Source organism: Saccopteryx leptura, chromosome 1, assembly GCF_036850995.1.
Source record: "Saccopteryx leptura isolate mSacLep1 chromosome 1, mSacLep1_pri_phased_curated, whole genome shotgun sequence".
Classification (NCBI taxonomy): domain Eukaryota; kingdom Metazoa; phylum Chordata; class Mammalia; order Chiroptera; family Emballonuridae; genus Saccopteryx; species Saccopteryx leptura.
Genome location: NC_089503.1, coordinates 247,498,749 through 247,516,246, shown reverse-complemented (window position 1 = coordinate 247,516,246; position 17,498 = coordinate 247,498,749). Strand labels below are relative to the sequence as shown.

Below are 17,498 nucleotides of genomic sequence, written 5' to 3'. Positions count from 1 at the left end.
GTGGGGACAGGGACTCCAGGCCCCACATGTCAGAGGTTGAAGTTTAGACAAGCTGAGAAAGCCCTCGCATGTTTTTTGCCAAAATACGTTTTTGTGTGCTGTTTCAGAAAAAACAAAGAGTACAATAAAATACACTTATTTTTGTAATTGAGGAGTCACTGTTTGTTTTGGGCACAGTTAGGCCCTAACCAAACCCCTTCTCCACTTTTTTTTTAAAGATTTTATTTATTAATTTTAAAGAGAGGAGAGAAAGAAAGGCCGGAGCAGGGGGAGTGAGAAACATCAACTCTTAGTTGCTTCATTTATGTGCCTTGACCGGGCAGGCCTGGGATTTCAAACTGGTGACCTCAGCATTCCAGGTTGACGTCTATCCACTGTGCCACCACAGGTCAGGGCCTTTCTCCACTCTTGACCAGAGTATTCTCGTAGATTTGACACAAATATACTCTAAGTGGCTTTGTTTTAACCAGTCCCTGGCTTTGTCAGATGAACATGGTTTTGCAATGGCACGGGTTATACCAACTGAACAGGCAGCTTGTGGGCGTGGTGGTCCAACGGGGTGTGGGACATGCGGAGACCCTATCTGTCTTTTCTCCCCTCAGTCCTGGGGAGATGCCCTGACGGCCACATTTATGATCTAGGAAGCTGTGGGCTCAGAGGCTGTCTTGCCTCGGGCCACCTGGGTCTGCAGTGACAGCTCACACCAGAACCCTGGGTTTCTAGACAACAGGCTATCATAATAAAGGCCTACAGATTGGGTGGCTTAAACAACAGGAGTTTATTGTCTCAGTTATGAAAACTAAAAGTCCGAAATCAAGGTGTCAGAAGGGCTGGTTTTTCCTGAGGGAGGCCATGAGAAAGGACCTGTTCCAGGCCTGTCTTTGGCTTGTAGACACCCACCTTCTTCCTTTGTTTTGTCACAAGACACTCTACTTATGTGATGCTTGTGGCCACATTTCCCCCTTTTATAAGGATACTAGTCCTATTGAATTGGGGCCACCCTTCTCCTGTTTGATGTCATCTTAATTAATTATACCTGCAGCTGCTTTATTTCCAAATAAGGCCCCATTCTGAGGTACCAGGATGAGGACTTGAACATATGGATTTGGGAGTGGGGAGAGACACAATATGCCCCTAACAGCCGCTGTCTATTTCTGAGTAGCATGTGATGAGGCTGGAGTGTGACCCGAGTCTGTTTTCCCTTCAGATCGTCTCGACCCAAGAGAAGGAGCTGGTACAGCCCTTCAGCGTTCTCTTCCCGAAGGCGGAGTACATCGCCCGGGCCGGATGGACCCGGGACGGCAAATAGTGAGTCTGTCTGATGGGATCTAAGTCATTTACATTCAGGATGATAGGTGGGCCACTCCCCTACCCGCTCTCCTAATCCCACCCCCACATCCCAGTTCCTATCATAAGAATCATGGAGTCTGACCAGGCGGTGGCACAGTGGATAGAGCATCAGACTGGGATGTGGAGGACCCAGGTTCGAGAACCCGAGGTCGCCAGCTTGAGCACGGGCTCATCTGGTTTGAGTAAAAGCTCACCAGCTTGGACCCAAGGTCGCTGGCTCGAGCAGGGGGTTGCTCGGTCTGCTATAGCCCCATGGTCAAGGCACATATGAAAGAGCAATCAATGAACAACTAAGGTGTCACAATCAAAAACTAATGATTGATGCTTCTCATCTCTCTCCATTCCTGTCTGTCCCTATCTATCCCTCTCTCTGTCTCTGTTAAAAAAAAAAAATCATGGAGTCACCAAGTGGAAGGGTTCCCATTTCCCTCCTGCTCATATCAGGGACAGATATCTCAAAGCAGGGTCCTAAAGCATGGCCTCCTCACTATCATCTCCCCCCCCCCTTTTTTTTGTGAGGCCTGGGAGCCAAGAATGTTTTTTATGTTTTTAAATTATTAGGGATGAAAAAATTCAAAGAATAATAATTTCACACATGAAAATGGTAAGAAATCCACATTTCGGTGTGTATAAATAAAGCTTTTTAGGGCCACATTCATTCATCTACAGCTTGTCTGTGGCTGCTTTAACATTACAAGGGCAGAGCTGTATAGTTGTGAAGAAAACTTGTGGCCCTCAGAATTGAAATACTGACTCACTGGCCCCTTTACAGAAAGGGTGTGCTTCCTTTGCTCTAAACCAGGGGTCTCAAACTCGCGGCCCGTCGAACAATTTTGTGCGGCCCGCAGACTAATCCACAAAGTTCAAAATATTTTGGATAAAATTAAGTAAGCCTGCCTGACCTGTGGTGGTGCAGTGGATAAAGCGTCGACCTGGAAATGCTGAGGTCGCCGGTTTGAAACCCTAGGCTTGCCTGGTCAAGGCACATACGGGAGTTGATGCTTCCTGCTCCTCCCCCTTCTCTCTCTGTCTCTCTCTCTCCCTTTCTCTCTCCTCTCTAATATGAATAAATAAAAAAAATTAGAAAAAAATGTTCTTTAAAAAAAAAAAAATTATGCCTGACCTGTGGTGGCGCAGTGGATAAAGCGTCGACCTGGAAATGCTGAGGTCGCCGGTTTGAAACCCTGGGCTTGCCTGGTCAAGGCACATATGGGAGTTGATGCTTCCAGCTCCTCCCCTCTGTCTCTCTCTCCTCTCTCTCTCTGTCTCTCCCTCTCTCTCTCCTCTCTAAAATGAATAAATAAAATAAAAAAAAAAATAAAAAAAATTAAGTAAGCCTAGGGGCCTACTTGTATTTTTCATTTCTCTAGCATCCTAGCTAGATATTAGCTTAGTTAACAGCAGTTGTGATGCGAACTACAGTTTCTGGTCGTTTTGTGACACTGAAAAGTGTTGTGTAACAGTTGCCTTTTGTAGACCTAGTGCGGCCCGCCGAACGGCTGTGATCTTGCTCTGCGGCCCACATGCTGAGTTGAGTTTGAGACCCCTGCTCTAAACACTTGCCAGATCCCCTACATAACAGAAACAGCTAGACTCAGGTCCAGCGCCTTGTCAGACCACAGGCTCTTGCTGGACTCCCACATCCCTGCAATGTTGCTCTTTGATTTGATCTAAGTTGTTCCATTTATGTTGAGATGCTGCATTTTCACTTAACGTACTGACAGTCCCCACTTCAAATACATGTAAGTTAAAAGTTACTAAGTTACAGCAAAGTATGAAGTCAAGGATGGTGTGTGTGGGTGAGGATTTGGCAGAAATTAATAGTATTTTCAATACGCTGCTCTAAGATTTAATGATGTGAAACATTTCCAGACATCAGGTTATGGAATTCTGTCAGCTCTCCTGTCTTCTGTTGAGCACACATGCCAACTGGGAGACCTGTGTGTTTTGGTGTTACTTAGTCAGATATTGGTGAGGTCAGCAGAGGGGCAGGGGTGATGTTAGACACTGGTTTCCCTCTGCTGGCCCCTGAGGTTGCTGGTTTCTCTTCTGCCCTCTCAGTGCCTGGGCCATGCTCCTGGACCGGCCCCAGCAGCGGCTTCAGCTCGTCTTCCTGCCCCCGGCCCTGTTCATCCCCACCACTGAGAATGAGGAGCAGCGAGTGGCCTTCGCCAGAGCCGTGCCCAGGAATGTCCAGCCATACGTGGTGTACGAGGAGGTCACCAACGTGTGGATCAACGTAAGGGTGGGGAGGTGCTGGGTGTGCATCCCAGGTACCCCACGTGGAGAAACGAGCACCCCACATGGAGAAACGAGCAAGCAGGCCATCCCCTGGCCAAGGAGAGAGAGCATCCATGGGGGATGGGGTTTGGCCTCCGCTAAACTGGGCCAGCTGTCAGAGCCTTACCTTCCCTCAGCAGGGTGTGCCACCCCTCCTGACGTGTCTTCTCTCTTCTGCCCGAACAGGTTCATGACATCTTCTATCCCTTCCCCCAGTCAGAGGGAGAGGATGAGCTCTGCTTCATCCGCGCCAATGAAAGCAAGACCGGCTTTTGCCACTTGTACAAGGTCACTGTCGTGTTGCAGCCAAGCGGCTACGACTGGAGTGAGCCCTTCAGCCCTGGGGAAGGTGAGCAAAGTCTGACTAACACCATTGCTCATCAAGGCAGCCGTCTGTGATTCAATGAACTGTTTGTTCACTGATCCCATTCTTTGAGCCACCCATGAGAAGGAAGCTGGCCTTTGCTACATGTTATTCACAGCCTGGCGGGTTATCCTAGTTAGTTAGCTATTCATTCACTTAACCATCAGTAGTGATTAAGCACCAGGCCCTTCTAATACTAGGGGTTGGCAAACTATAGCTGCAGGTCAGTTCCAGCCCACTGCCTGTTTCTGTGAAGTTTTATTGGTACATGGTCACACCCATTTATTTATGTGTCCTCTGGCCATTTTTGTGCCACAGTGGTAGAGTTGAGTAATGATCCAAAAGTGAAAGATGCTGTCCCAGGCGTGATGAGCATGAGAAGGCAAATGCAGCAGATCAAGGTTAGAGAATGAGGGGCTTTTTTTCTAGAATGGCTGGTTAAAAGGATGTCTCTGGATAACGTGCCATGGAGCAGAGACCTGGAAGATGTGGTAAAAGTGGCAGAGGCAGCCACACAAATTGCTTCAGGCCCCTGGAGCAGCCCATGCAAAGGTCCTGGGGAAGGGCTGTGACTGGCAGATTAGGGGAACAGCAAGGAGGCCAATGTGACTGGAAAAGAGTAAGTGATGGGGAGAGAAGGTGGAGGTGAGGGCAGGGAGGGGATGGAGCAGGTCGTACAGGGCCTTGTGGATCTTGGGGAGGACTTGGGCTGTTATCATTGATCTTATACCAGTTTAAAATGATTCCTGGAGATGCTGTGTATAGTGTAGCCTAAGGGACAAGGAGAAGGGACAGGGACTGGGGTCAGGCAGTGGGGCTGATTTGATTCTGGATGCACTTTGAGTACCACGCCAACATAGCTTGTGGTGGATTTTGGATGTGGAGTTAGGTAGAAGAAGGCACAGAAACCTGGAAGATTATTGGAGGTCTAGTCTGAGACAGAATGACTCTGAAAGAGACAGTTTTAGGGGAGAAAAACCAAGAGGTGGGTTTTGGACATGTTCAAGGTGAAGTGTTCAGTAGTGAGAAAGCTGTGTGGGCAGGTTCTCATGCTTGGAGTTTTGGGGAGCAGAATGTATTTGTGATGGGAGAGTGGCCATCCTTGCACTTGGATGGCATCTCAGTCCCAAGACAGGATGGATCACCAAAGGACTAAGCCTGGGTAGGACAGCAGTGTGGTCCAGAGTTAAGCTGGGGCTCTTCAAGCTTCAAGAAGGGTTTCCTCCTGGGCACTGTTGACATCAGGGCTGGGTCATCATCTGTGGTGGTTGTCGTGGGCACTGTGAGGATTGAGCAGCATCCCTGACCCCTGTCTACTCCCCAGTCGTGACAACAATAGATGTTCCTGGCCATCCAGGATTGCCGTACAGGTTAGAGGAAGAGCCCACAAAAGAGCCTCAGGCAGCCACCAGCACAGAGGGCAGAGACTCAAGTGAGGATGTATGTGTTCAGGGTGCCAGGAGCCAAGGGTAGCCGGGGTGTCAGCTACGAGGGGTTGAGTAAGGCAGGATCTGAGGAGTGACTGCCAGCTCAGGGTGTTGTCATTCAGAGTTTAATACGGCCATCACAGGTCAGCCAAGCTGTCACTAAGGAGAGTTTTCTTTAGCTTGTTGGTGTTTCTACTTTTTGGTTTGTCTGTTAACTTAACTGACCCCACCAAGCCTTGAGAAGAGTCACTTAAGAAGTCTTCATTTCTACCTCCTGAAATAGGCTTGAGAGTTCGAATTTCACATGGTGGTGGTTGAGTGGAGCTAGCAGCAGGTGCCTCTCAGTAGACCTCCTGCTTTTGATTTGGGCACACCAGGGTTGAGCTGGGCACACTGGGGTTGCCTATCTGTCCTGGGAAGCTGAGGAGCCCAACTGAGTCCCCATCTCGCATAATCTCATCACTTCAGCTCAGGAGTGAGATCTTTATTTTTTTTTCTTCTTCTTCTTTTTTTTTTGTATTTTTTCTGAAGCTGGAAACGGGGAGAGACAGTCAGACAGACTCCCGCATGCGCCCGACCGGGATCCACCCGGCACGCCCACCAGGGGCGATGCTCTGCCCACCAGGGGGCGATGCTCTGCCCCTCCGGGGCGTCGCTCTGCCACGACCAGAGCCACTCTAGTGCCTGGGGCAGAGGCCAAGGAGCCATCCCCAGCGCCCGGGCCATCTTTGCTCCAATGGAGCCTCGGCTGCGGGAGGGGAAGAGAGAGACAGAGAGGAAGGAAGGGGGGTGGAGAAGCAAATGGGCGCTTCTCCTATGTGCCCTGGCCAGGAATCGAACCCGGGTCCCCTGCATGCCAGGCCGACGCTCTACCGCTGAGCCAACCGGCCAGGGCCGAGTGAGATCTTTAAAGGCTACATCAGGGTGTCCTGGTGAAGTGGGAGAGAGGCAGGGAGCCTGGAGGAATGCATGAGGAACAGGACAGTCCTGCAGAGAGGGCCCCGCAGGTGTGGTTGGCAGGACCCTCCGGGTCAGGAGAAACATGGGCGTGAATCTGGATGGCTGAGAAGACTCGAGAGCGAAAGGGGGACACAGGGCTCCGAATGGGTTGGAGTGAGGCAAGGGGTCCAGCCGGCTTAGCCATAGCCCATGCCTCAGCAGAGAACCTCATGGGCAGCAGGAGACTTGAGGAGGGGCAGGGCTGGCCTAGGACGCAGGCTGTAGACAGGCATTTGGTGAGCTGTGGGGGCTGGCCTTGGAAGTGTGGGCTTAGGGGTAAGTGCTGTGGTGAACTGGGTCTTGGTGTTTTGTGTCCTCATCAGTGTCCTGGAGTCTCCCTCACCTCTTTTTCTTTTCTTATCTCCAGATGAATTTAAGTGCCCCATCAAGGAGGAGATCGCACTAACCAGTGGTGAATGGGAGGTTTTGGCCAGGCACGGCTCCAAGGTACCAGAGTCTCCATGCACACTTGTCTACACACGTGCGCACGGATACACATGTTCAGGTCCCTCTTCAGCCCTCTCCTGTTTGTGGCTCCACCTGTCCCTGCCTTGCCACTCCTCCCTCTTGCTCTGCTCTGCTCCCTCCACAGCTCCAGCAGGCCCAGGGCTGCAGGGACTGTGGTGGTTTTTTGTTACTGTTCTTTTAGAAGTAAACTCAAGAAGCAGGATTTGGTTTTTTTATTTTTTTATTTTTTTGCCCTTTTAAATTTATTGATTGATTTTTAGAGTGACAGAGATGGAGGGAGAGAGAGAGGCACAGAGAAAGAGAAGCATTCATTTGTGTTTCACTTAATTGTGCATTCATTGGTCACTTCCTCTGTGCGCCCTAACTGGATCAAACCCACTATCACTGATGGAGCTACCCGGCCAGGGCTAAGTTTTGACCAGCTGGAGACACCCTGGGTCCAGTATGCAGGGCCTGTTCTGAGCACCCATTGTTGGATCCTGATGGGTAAGGCTTGGCTCATTTTCAGGGTTACCTGGAGCTTTCTGTTATCCTTCCACTCTATGAAACCACTTGTCCCTGGAAGAACAATTTATGGGATGCCCATTGTGGTTGTCTCACAGCTTCTGATTAGGGCACACCCTAACACCTGCCCCCAGGAAGGTTAGGAACAAAGGCTGTGGCCACAGGGAAGACCTTCCATTCCCCCAAACATACCATCATAAAAACAGGGCAAGACTTTGCCTCTGGCTACTGTGTCTTCACTGGGGTCCAGGTCTACAAAATTCCATATTTTACAGAGGGCCTTCTTAGACTTCCAGGCTCCCTACCTTACACCAGCATATATGCCTCCTGGGCCAAAGACATTAAAAATGCTAGCACACGTGTACACCTCACAGCGCTCTTCACAGGGTAAGGAATAGCAATCAAGAAACACTTAAGTGAGCTAGGAGTGACACAGGTAGGCCCAGGTTCTGTAGATAACCATGTTGGTTACAATGTAACCACACCTGTTGGAATGCCCTGTCACTGACTTGTAAAGACATCACTACAAATTGTTTGAAAGAAACAAGTTATCATTTTTCTAAGACTTTATTCACTTTAGAGAGCAGGAGGGTAGGGGGAAGAAGGAGGGGGGATCAGGGAGCATCAATTTCCATATATGCCTTGACCAGGCAAGCCCAGGGCAACCTCATTCTGAATGTTCTGGGCTGATGCTTCATCCACTGTGCTACCACAGGTCAGGCCTAAAAAGAAGCAAGCTGTAAAAGCATGGATCATAGTCCCGATTCTGTCAGATTTCACATTTGCATCTTTATGTATGAAGCAAGAGGGCACACAAAGAGACAAAAGGCACCCAGAGGTTAAAAGGCGGCTACTCTGTGGCTGTGCTGTGGTCACGGCCAGTCTTGCTGGAGGTGTCCCCCATCCCCCAACTCATAGCCTAGCCCTGGCCCTTAAGGGGTAGCTGGGTACTAAGACAGTTTCCTCATATGTGAAATGAGACTATCTGATTCTTTCATCTTGACAGCAGGTCTCTCCCGCTTGTCACTGCTGACATTAGGGCCAGATGATTCTCTGTGGGGGCAACTTGGGCACTGAAGGTTTTGAGAAACATCCCTGGCTTCTGCCAAGAGTACTCCCAGTAGTAATAACCAGAGATGTCCCCAGAAGTGGCCCGGTGTCCCCTGGGGGCAGAATCACCCTGGGTGAGGACCCTGCTTTAAAGTAATTTGAAGCCCTTGGCATATGTGGCATCTGGCACACTCACAAGCCCAATCATCACCTCTCTCTGTCACTGTGAACATTTTACTGTTGGCACGTCTTTTTTTTTTTTTTTTTTTTTTTACGCAGAAATTAAAATCCAAAAGCAGCAGCAGCATTTTAGATATTAAAAAAGTGAAAGAGTGCCTGACCTGTGGTGGCGCAGGGGATAAAGCGTCGACCTGGAAATGCTGAGGTCACCAGTTTGAAACCCTGGGCTTGCCTGGTCAAGGCACATATGGGAGTTGATGCTCCCCCCCCTTCTCTCTCTCTCTGTCTCTCCTCTCTCTCTCTATGTCTCTTCCTCTCCTCTCTAAAATGAATTAAAAAAAGAGAAAGATGACCCTCTATTACTCCTGGCCGAGGCTGTGTGCCGCTGGCCTGTTTCAGTGCTCCCTTTGGAAAGATGGTGACCTTGTGGGTCCTGTGCCTGGAGGGCACCTACTTCCCGGGTCTGCACCTTCTCACATTATCCTTGTGACAAAACCAGCTCTTCACTCTGGGTGGTTTAAGATTTTATGTGTAGGAAACCTTTATTTAAAAAGTATGGCAAAAGTGAATATGTCAGTTTTGTTATAATAACTTAGTCATTCTAGATGAGACTCAAGTCAGAATCCCCTTCAGTCCTCCAGCTGGACACTGCAGCCTCTTCCCCTCCTTGGCAGTGACCAGAGAGAAATCACTGCAGGCCTTTCTTATTGGCACACATCATCCTAGGGGATTTCCAGAGATATTTTAGAAAATACAATTTTTTATGGACACAGAGAATTATGCCATAGTTATGGGACAACTACCACCTTTTTGAACAGTCAAGTTGTCACCTTTCTTTAGTCTTAAGAGCACTTTGAGCATGTTTGTCTATTTTGAAATCCCCTCCCAGGTGAAGTCTTCAGAAACAACTCCCAGGGATGTAATTGCCAGGTCAGAGGATGCACCTTTTTTAGGTGTTTTGCCTCCATGTTGGCAGGTTGCCCCAGGAAGGCAGGGCTTCTTCCCATCCCCAGCACAGGGCTTTTCTCCTCCTTCTGAGGACATCACCTAAGAATGAAATGGGGTCTGATGGGGGTTCCCCCAAGAAGCAGGTGAGGCAGGGAGGTGCCAGCTCTTAACCCCATGCATCTGTGTCACACAGGTGAGCTGACCCTACTTGGGACCAGGGCCTGGGGCTGGCAGGCCTTTGGGCCCAGGATGTCAGCCTCTGTCCAGATAACTGGACCTTCAGCTCCCACCCAAGATTATGGGCATGCCCAGAGTAATCATCTAGGGTTCTGATTCTGACTTAGCCCAACTAGATCGGGATCTGCTCCTGCCCCACAGGGGCCCAAGAAGTGTGTCTATCCTAGACACTTCTCCAGACAACTTGGGGCATAACGGGTCCCCTGTTGACAGCACAGGGCCCTCTCTGTGGCGGTAGGGAGGGGGGCACAGGAAGTGTGGGCAGCTTCACAAGGAGTCCCTGTGTCCCCACAGATCTGGGTCAATGAGGAAACGAAGCTGGTATACTTCCAAGGCACTAAGGACACGCCCCTGGAGCATCACCTCTATGTGGTCAGCTATGAGTCTTCCAGTGAGATTGTGCGCCTCACCACACCTGGCTTCTCCCACAGCTGTTCCATGAGCCAGGTGGGTACTCCCTGAGTCCCAGTGCACTTGGCATCATCCCTGCACCTGCCCTTAGCCTCTTGGAACATTCTAAAACATCAGGCAGCAGCTGAGTATAGGGCCACTCTCCATCCAGGGCAAACACTTGGTAACAGTTTTCTGACTGTAGAACCAGTGAGATGAGTGGCCTCTAACATAAGAAGAATCTAGGTCTGGCCAGAGGATAGATCCCTCTTGGCCTCAGTTTACTTATCTTCAAAATTAGGTTGATGGTAATAGCAGAGGCTAGAGTTTTGAGGTTTAATTGAGCACTCATACAGAGTAAAGATGATTAATATTCAGTGAAAGTAGGTGGGTGGTGGGACAAGGGCACAGAATTGGTGTGGGGAGAGGTGCTCAGGCCCCTGTCCTACCTGCAGAATTTCGACATGTTCATCAGCCACTACAGCAGCGTGAGCACACCACCCTGCGTGCATGTCTACAAGCTAAGCGGCCCTGATGATGACCCTCTACACAAGCAGCCTTGGTTCTGGGCCAGCATGATGGAGGCAGCCAGTGAGTAGCCCCAGATCCCCTGGGACACTGACCGAATTCTTTCCCTTGGGAGACACAGTTTGCCCATCTATAAAATGGATGGGCCCCCATTAAATAACATGGATGAGAGGAGGTTGTCCTGGAGGGTATGAAGCAGCGAGTAGGCTGGAACCCTGAGTGTTAGGCTCCTTAACACCCGGCCCCTCCCAGCAGCCCCAAGAACTTGTCATTGAACCTGACCCGTGGCCCCAACTGTCCTGTGCGCCCTGCTACCTGGGACAGTCTCTCATTTCTCTGTTGCAATTAAGGACTTTATCTCACAGAGCAGACTCCATTCGGGACCTGACTCTGCCCGACATAGGGGTCCTTGTAGAGAGCATCCTTGTCCTCAGGGGCATCTGTCTCCAGGGGCTCAGAGCAGATGTTCTGAAGCCTTCGTAGAGGAAGTCTGAGGGTCAGTCACAAGTGGAGCCTTGGGAAACAGGGGGCAGCTTGTCAGTTTGCCCAGGAGCCTGGAGGGCGGCCTGGACTTTGCTGGGGTGACCCAGGTTTCAATTCTGGTTGCAGAACCATGGGCAAGTCAACTTGTCTCCCTAACATGTTCCTTTGTCTACAAAATGGTACAACATCCATTCATAGGATGAAACTCAAACCCTCAGTACACACAAGACTCTCTCCCTAAGAAGGACGCCCTTCCCTGCCACTTGCAGGATTTTCAGATGTACTGGGAAATGAGAAGCGCTGGCATTTTTAGAGTATTTTATGGGCTAGAAAGCATCTTGTTATATCATCACCTCCTGGGACCTCAGTAGATAAAAGCCCTCTTCAACCAGTAGCTCAGTCCATGACTTTCTTCACATCACCATAGGACGTGACAAGGCAGGACCGTCAGCCCTGGTTTCATGGATGAGGAAGGGTCTTGCTCTGCAGCAGAGGAGCAGTGATGGGCACTTTGGTGCCTTGGTGCTCAGCCCTAAGTTTGCAAGCAGGTAGACTAGGGCACTGTTTTCTGAAACTGCCATTCATGCCATGTTTGCAGGCAACCTCTGTGAGCAGTTGGCCAAGTATGGCTAAATCCCACCATGCCCGTCATTTGTATCGTCTGTGGCCGCCATAGGGCCGCAACAGCTGAGTTGTTTCCACAGAGACACAGAATGTCTCCTCAGCATTTAAAGCCAAAAATATTTTCCACCTCTTTCCAGAAAGCACCCAAAAACCCTTAATATACATTAACACTTACTTTTCTTTTACTTATTTAACTCTTTTTTTTTTTTTTTTTTTTTCAGAGACAGAGTGAGAGTCAGAGAGAGGGATAGACAGGGACAGACAGACAGGAACGGAGAGAGATGAGAAGCATCAATCATCAGTTTTTCGTTGTGGCACTTTAGTTCATTGATTGCTTTCTCATATGTGCCTTGACTGCGGGCCTTCAGCAGATCGAGTGACCCCTTGCTTGAGCCAGCAACCTTGGGTCCAAGCTGGTGAGCTTTTGCTCAAACCAGATGAGCCCGCACTCAAGCTGGCGACCTCAGGGTCTCGAACCTGGGTTCTCCTCATCCCAATCCAACACTCTATCCACTGCGCCACCGCCCAGTCAGGCTATTTATTTAACTCTTAAATCAACACTGTTTACTTGAATAAAATTATTTTAAAGGCTTTTCATCACCATCATGATCCAAACACCAGTGTTGCTTTGCAAAAATGAAAGTAATTATAAAAGTCAGGGAGAGCCCTGGCCAGGTTGCTCAGTTGGTTAGAGCCTTATCCTGAAACACCAAGATTTGGGTTTGATCCCTGGTCATAAATAATTAGAACAACAATCTATCTTTCTTTTTTTTTTCTTCTTTCTTTCTTTCTGTCTCTCTCTCTCTCTCTTTCTTTCTCTCTCTCTCCTCTCCTTTTCTCTCTCAAAATTAAAAATTAAAAAAAATCAGAGAGAAGCAGACCCTGAAACTGGTTGTTAGTTAAATCCTAGATTTGTTGTCACTTCCATGAGGGATCGGCTAGTATCGGGCTGCTGAAGCCGATTCTGGGCCAGGCTGTATCCTGGTGCACAAGCAGCCACAGGGTACAGTCACTCTGGCCCTCTGATTTAAAAAACCTTTGGGAAACATAGGATGGGGTGCTTCCAGCCCATCCTCAGTGGGTGGGGACCAGGCAGTGGAGTGTGAGTGTTGGCTGGCTATGGGCTCTGGCCTGTTTAGTATGGTATCTCTGTCTCTGCAGGCTGTCCCCCTGATTATGTGCCCCCGGAAATCTTCAACTTCCAAACACGGTCTGATGTTCGGCTCTATGGCATGATCTACAAGCCACATTCTGTGCAACCAGGGAAGAAGCACCCCACCGTCCTCTTTGTGTACGGAGGCCCCCAGGTGGGTGCTAGCCCTGCTCCCCACACCGCCTCCCTCCATGCCAGGACTCAGGTGCCCCACCTTATCCCTGATGACCTCCTGCTCCCCTTCTCCTGCTGATGCTCCCTTATCCCTTTGGAAAACCCTTCCTCACGCCCATGTATTCGTTTGAGCCAACTGCCCAGTAGTGATCCACTCTCACCCATGGTCACCAGTATGGAGACAGAGGTGGCCAGGGGCCTGAAGCCCAGTTCTCTGAGAAGGGGACAGGGCCAACCTGGCAGGTTCATCTAAGACAGTGTGTGGGGCAGCTGTGTTAGGCCTTTGGTATTACACACTGGTTCTCACTTGGTGGTGTTCTGTCATGGGGGGACACTGAATGATGTCTGGGAACCTTTGTAGTTGTCACAACTGGGGGAAACACTCCTTGCATCGATGGGTGGAAGCCCAGGGATGTTGTCTACACTCCAGTGCCCAGGATGCCCCCTTCCCTTCCTACAGAATGATAAGGCCCTGAATAGTAACAGTGAGTAGCTAGTTTAAGTCAAATTCCTCAGAGAAAGTAACTGGTGTTGTCACTAGCTGCTTCCCCCACCAGCTTTGTATCTGCTTTTTAGAGATAACTGAAGGGTAAAAAAGAGGCAGAATATGGCTGAAGAAATAAGAAGATTTCAGGGAGGGCCTAACTGAGAAGAGAGCTTGATAGGGGCCTTCCGTTCTGTAGTACACAGTAGGCACAAGGCCTGGTGCGGCGTAGGCCACTCTCATCTTCCACTCCCCCGTGTCCAGAACACCCTTCTGGGACATTCATCACCTCAGTACAGAGGCCTTGATTAGGCTGTCATGCTGGCATCGGGGCCATCTAGCCCATTCTGTCTTGCAGCTCATGCTGGATTTCTTACCACTTGCCCAAAGCCCCATGTCCTCGCTTGCATTCCCCCACAGGTGCAGCTGGTAAATAACTCCTTCAAGGGAATCAAGTATTTGCGGCTCAACACGCTAGCATCTCTGGGCTACGCCGTGGTTGTGATTGATGGCAGGGGCTCATGTCAGCGAGGGCTCCGGTTCGAAGGGGCCCTGAAAAACCAAATGGTAACTTCCCTTCCCAGTCTCTGGGCCCTTCCTTGTGGTGAAGGGAGATCTAGGTTTTGTTGGCTCAGGATTTGGGGTGGCTCTGGGGTACCTCCTTCAAGGACCATCCTGGCCAGGATGCCAGGCATAAGTGGAGGGTCTTTTTGGAACCAAGGGGAATATCTGCTTTGCTGCTCACCTCTGAGCTTCACCCCATGGGGGGCAGATATACACCCTTCTGGTACCTGAAACCAGACATAGCCAGACATGTCAGTATACGCCCACTCAGCAGGAAGCACCAAGGGCTGGGCCGTGCAGGGGCTGGTGGCTGTAGAAGAGGTGCTAATGATGATGGCTGTGTTGATGGTGATGATGGTGGGATGATGGTGGTGATAATGGTGACGAGGTAATCATGGTGAGGTGGGAGGAAGAGGGTGGAGATGATGATGTTGATTCATTGATCCCTAGTATTGGCCAGGCCTCTGTGTGCAGGACATTCACCCTGTTGTGTCACCCTTGTGTCCACCGTGAAATGGGTCCTCTTTGGTTTAACACTCTCATTTTTGTGATATGAAAACTGAGGCCCAGAGAGGGTTTGTGACTTTCTCAGAGTTACCACCCAGGAAGTAGCAGGGCAGGGTTGGTGCCGGGCCTGTCTGACCACTGCGTGAGAGAGCAGGCAGAGTGTGAACGGGGCCCGGAGAAAGGAGTATCTTCCAGAAAGCTGCTTTGGTTCAAGAGGGAGAGGATATTCATAAGGGACAGAGGTGGGACAGCAGGGTGCACATCTGGGAGGAGGCCACTGAGAGGTTCCCGGCCTCATCCCCCAGGGCCAGGTGGAGATTGAGGACCAGGTGGAAGGTCTGCAGTTCGTGGCTGAGAAGTATGGCTTCATTGACCTGAGCCGCGTGGCCATCCACGGCTGGTCATACGGAGGCTTCCTCTCACTCATGGGGCTGATCCACAAGCCCCAAGTGTTCAAGGTGGGTACCGCCCCCACCCCCTCCCTCTTTTCTGCCAGCACCCGCCCATGCCCCTTGGAGTTCCTGGGGGAGGCATCTCGGCAGGGGCTTTGCCACGTGGCTGTTTCTCCCCGCAGCAGCCCCACGGGGCCGAGCCCCCCTCCTCATTGCCCGCCACTGCTGACCCCAGGATGGCATCCGGCTGCACAAAACCCCACCAGCAGCTCTCTGTGGGAGGCTGAGCCTGGGACCCCGGCCTCGGATGGGCAGAGGTGGGGCATGGTGTGAAGAGCATCGGGGGAGGGGCCCCCAGGCCGGCGGCACTGTCCGGGCACCGCGGGGCGGCGATGAGGAGGAGGAGGCAGAAAGGCAGTGGGACCAGGGAGGGGCCGATTCTGGCCTAAACGTGCCCATTCAGTTCACCATCCCTCAGTAGCACACGGTCCATGGGGGTACATGGTCTGAGGGCCCCTCCCTGCCAGCCCCCCCATCCCCATGAGCATGCCCTCTCATGTCCTCCGGGGACAGCCCCAGGACAGCCAGTTGAACAAGGGCTCCTGGAACCTGACCTGTGTGCGTGTGTCTCTCCTCTCCTCTTTCTCTGTCTCCCTGCCCTGTCTATCCACTGTGGCCTTCAGGTGGCCATTGCAGGTGCCCCAGTCACAGTCTGGATGGCCTATGACACAGGGTATACGGAACGCTACATGGACATCCCGGAAAACAATCAGCTTGGCTATGAGGCGGGTTCCGTAGCCCTGCATGTGGAGAAGCTGCCCAACGAGTAAGGCCCCTGCCTGCCCTGGAAGTTCTGTGTCACTGAGGCCCTCCTGCCTCTGATACTGTGCTCCTATGGCTTATGCTCCTCCCTCTCTCTGCTTGAGCCTCGCAGCCCGTCCTGTAGCCCTGTCTGCTCTGTTCTTTGCAGAAAGTGGGTACCTGGGTGCTCTGGGAGGGAGGCCCCAGCCCTGCCCTCAGAAAGCTCAAAGGAAGGTTCTAGATTAGGTAGTGAGGGTACCCTCACTGCCTAAACACATGGTCCACCAGGGTCCATCAGTTTGTCTTCAGCTTGAATAGCTTCTGTCTTGTGGGTGTTGACACTATGGTTTGGAACTCAGGTCCATGTGGTTGTAACATCAGGTTCATTGAACCAGCTCAGATGTCCCAGTCAGTGATCGGCAGACTCGATAGTCAACAGAACCAAATATTAACAGTACAGTGATTGAAATTTTTTTTGAAAGCCAAATTTTTTAAACTTAAACTATATAAGTAGGTACATTCCGTATCGAGGTAGTGCCCACACGTGGTATTTTGTAGGAGAGCCACACTCAAGGGGCCAAAGATCCATATGTGGCTCGCAAGCCTCAGTTTGCCAACCCGTGTCCCAGGTCATTGGCATTGGTGTCTGATTCTCTGATCGACAGAAATCAGAGTTGCCACTTGCTGCTGTGGCTGTCTGAATATATCCTATGGTTCTATGCCTTTCATGCTGGGGTTCCCATTACTATTTGACCCCTGCTGGGCCCCTCTCTCCATGAGGTTGCACTCCTTGTCTGAAGTGTGACCTGGGCTCCCTGGGGATGCCAACCTGCAGCCAAACTTAGAACCCCTGCTCTATATAAGCCATCCACTTTTAAGTTCACATTCATTCACATCCACTGACATAGTAAGTCCACCAAGACAGGCACAGATTGTTGGTTGCTAGGAGATGGGAGTGACTGCTGATAGGCATAGGACTTTGCTTTGAGGTAATGGAATGTTCTGGAACTAGATAGAAGTGATAGTTGTACAACCTTGTGAATGAACTAAATGATAAAAGAGTTAACTTTAAGCTATTTGAACTTCACCTCAATAAATTATTTCTTAAAATTTTTTTGTGTGTGTATGTGTGTGTGTGTGTGCGTGTATGTGAGAGAGAGAGAGAGAGAGAGAGAGAGAGAGAGAGAGAGGAGGGGAGGAGACAACAAGGCAGATGCCCCCATACTCCCTGACCAGGCACCTGGCAACCCTAGGACCGATGCTTGAGTACTGAGCTATTTTTAGCACCTGAGGCTAGTGTACTCCAGTGGAGCTATCCTCAGTGCCTAGGGCCATGCTCGAACCAATCAAGCCACTGGCTGCAAGAGGTGAATAGGGAGAGAAGGAGGAGAGGGAGTGGGGAGAAGCAGATGGTCACTTCTTCTGTGTGCCCTGACTGGGAATTGAACCCAGAATGTCCATATGCCAGGCTGACGCTCTCCACTGAGCCACTGGCCAGGGCCAAAACTTTTAAAAATACGGTTCTTCTGCCACTCTTGCCACATTTAAAGTGTGCAGTAGCCACATCTAATGGTGATGGTAGTCACCTTTG

At 50.6% G+C, this 17,498-nt stretch overlaps 1 protein-coding gene across 4 annotated transcripts in view; it reads left to right on the top strand.

Annotated features, from left to right (window-relative positions):
• Positions 1–17,498, top strand: part of DPP9 (dipeptidyl peptidase 9) — a 42,082-nt gene that overhangs the window by 20,578 nt on the left and 4,006 nt on the right. For 3 of the 4 annotated variants that reach the window (XM_066344783.1, XM_066344780.1, XM_066344781.1), the window contains 10 exons: positions 1,208–1,308; positions 3,412–3,589; positions 3,817–3,979; positions 6,788–6,867; positions 10,102–10,254; positions 10,653–10,788; positions 12,994–13,139; positions 14,064–14,210; positions 15,020–15,172; positions 15,790–15,932. In XM_066344783.1, the coding sequence (XP_066200880.1) occupies positions 1,208–1,308; positions 3,412–3,589; positions 3,817–3,979; positions 6,788–6,867; positions 10,102–10,254; positions 10,653–10,788; positions 12,994–13,139; positions 14,064–14,210; positions 15,020–15,172; positions 15,790–15,932 (1,400 nt within the window). Of the gene's footprint in view, positions 1–1,207; positions 1,309–3,411; positions 3,590–3,816; positions 3,980–6,787; positions 6,868–10,101; positions 10,255–10,652; positions 10,789–12,993; positions 13,140–14,063; positions 14,211–15,019; positions 15,173–15,288; positions 15,424–15,789; positions 15,933–17,498 lie in introns of those variants that run through there. The other variant, XM_066344784.1, reaches the window with a different exon arrangement.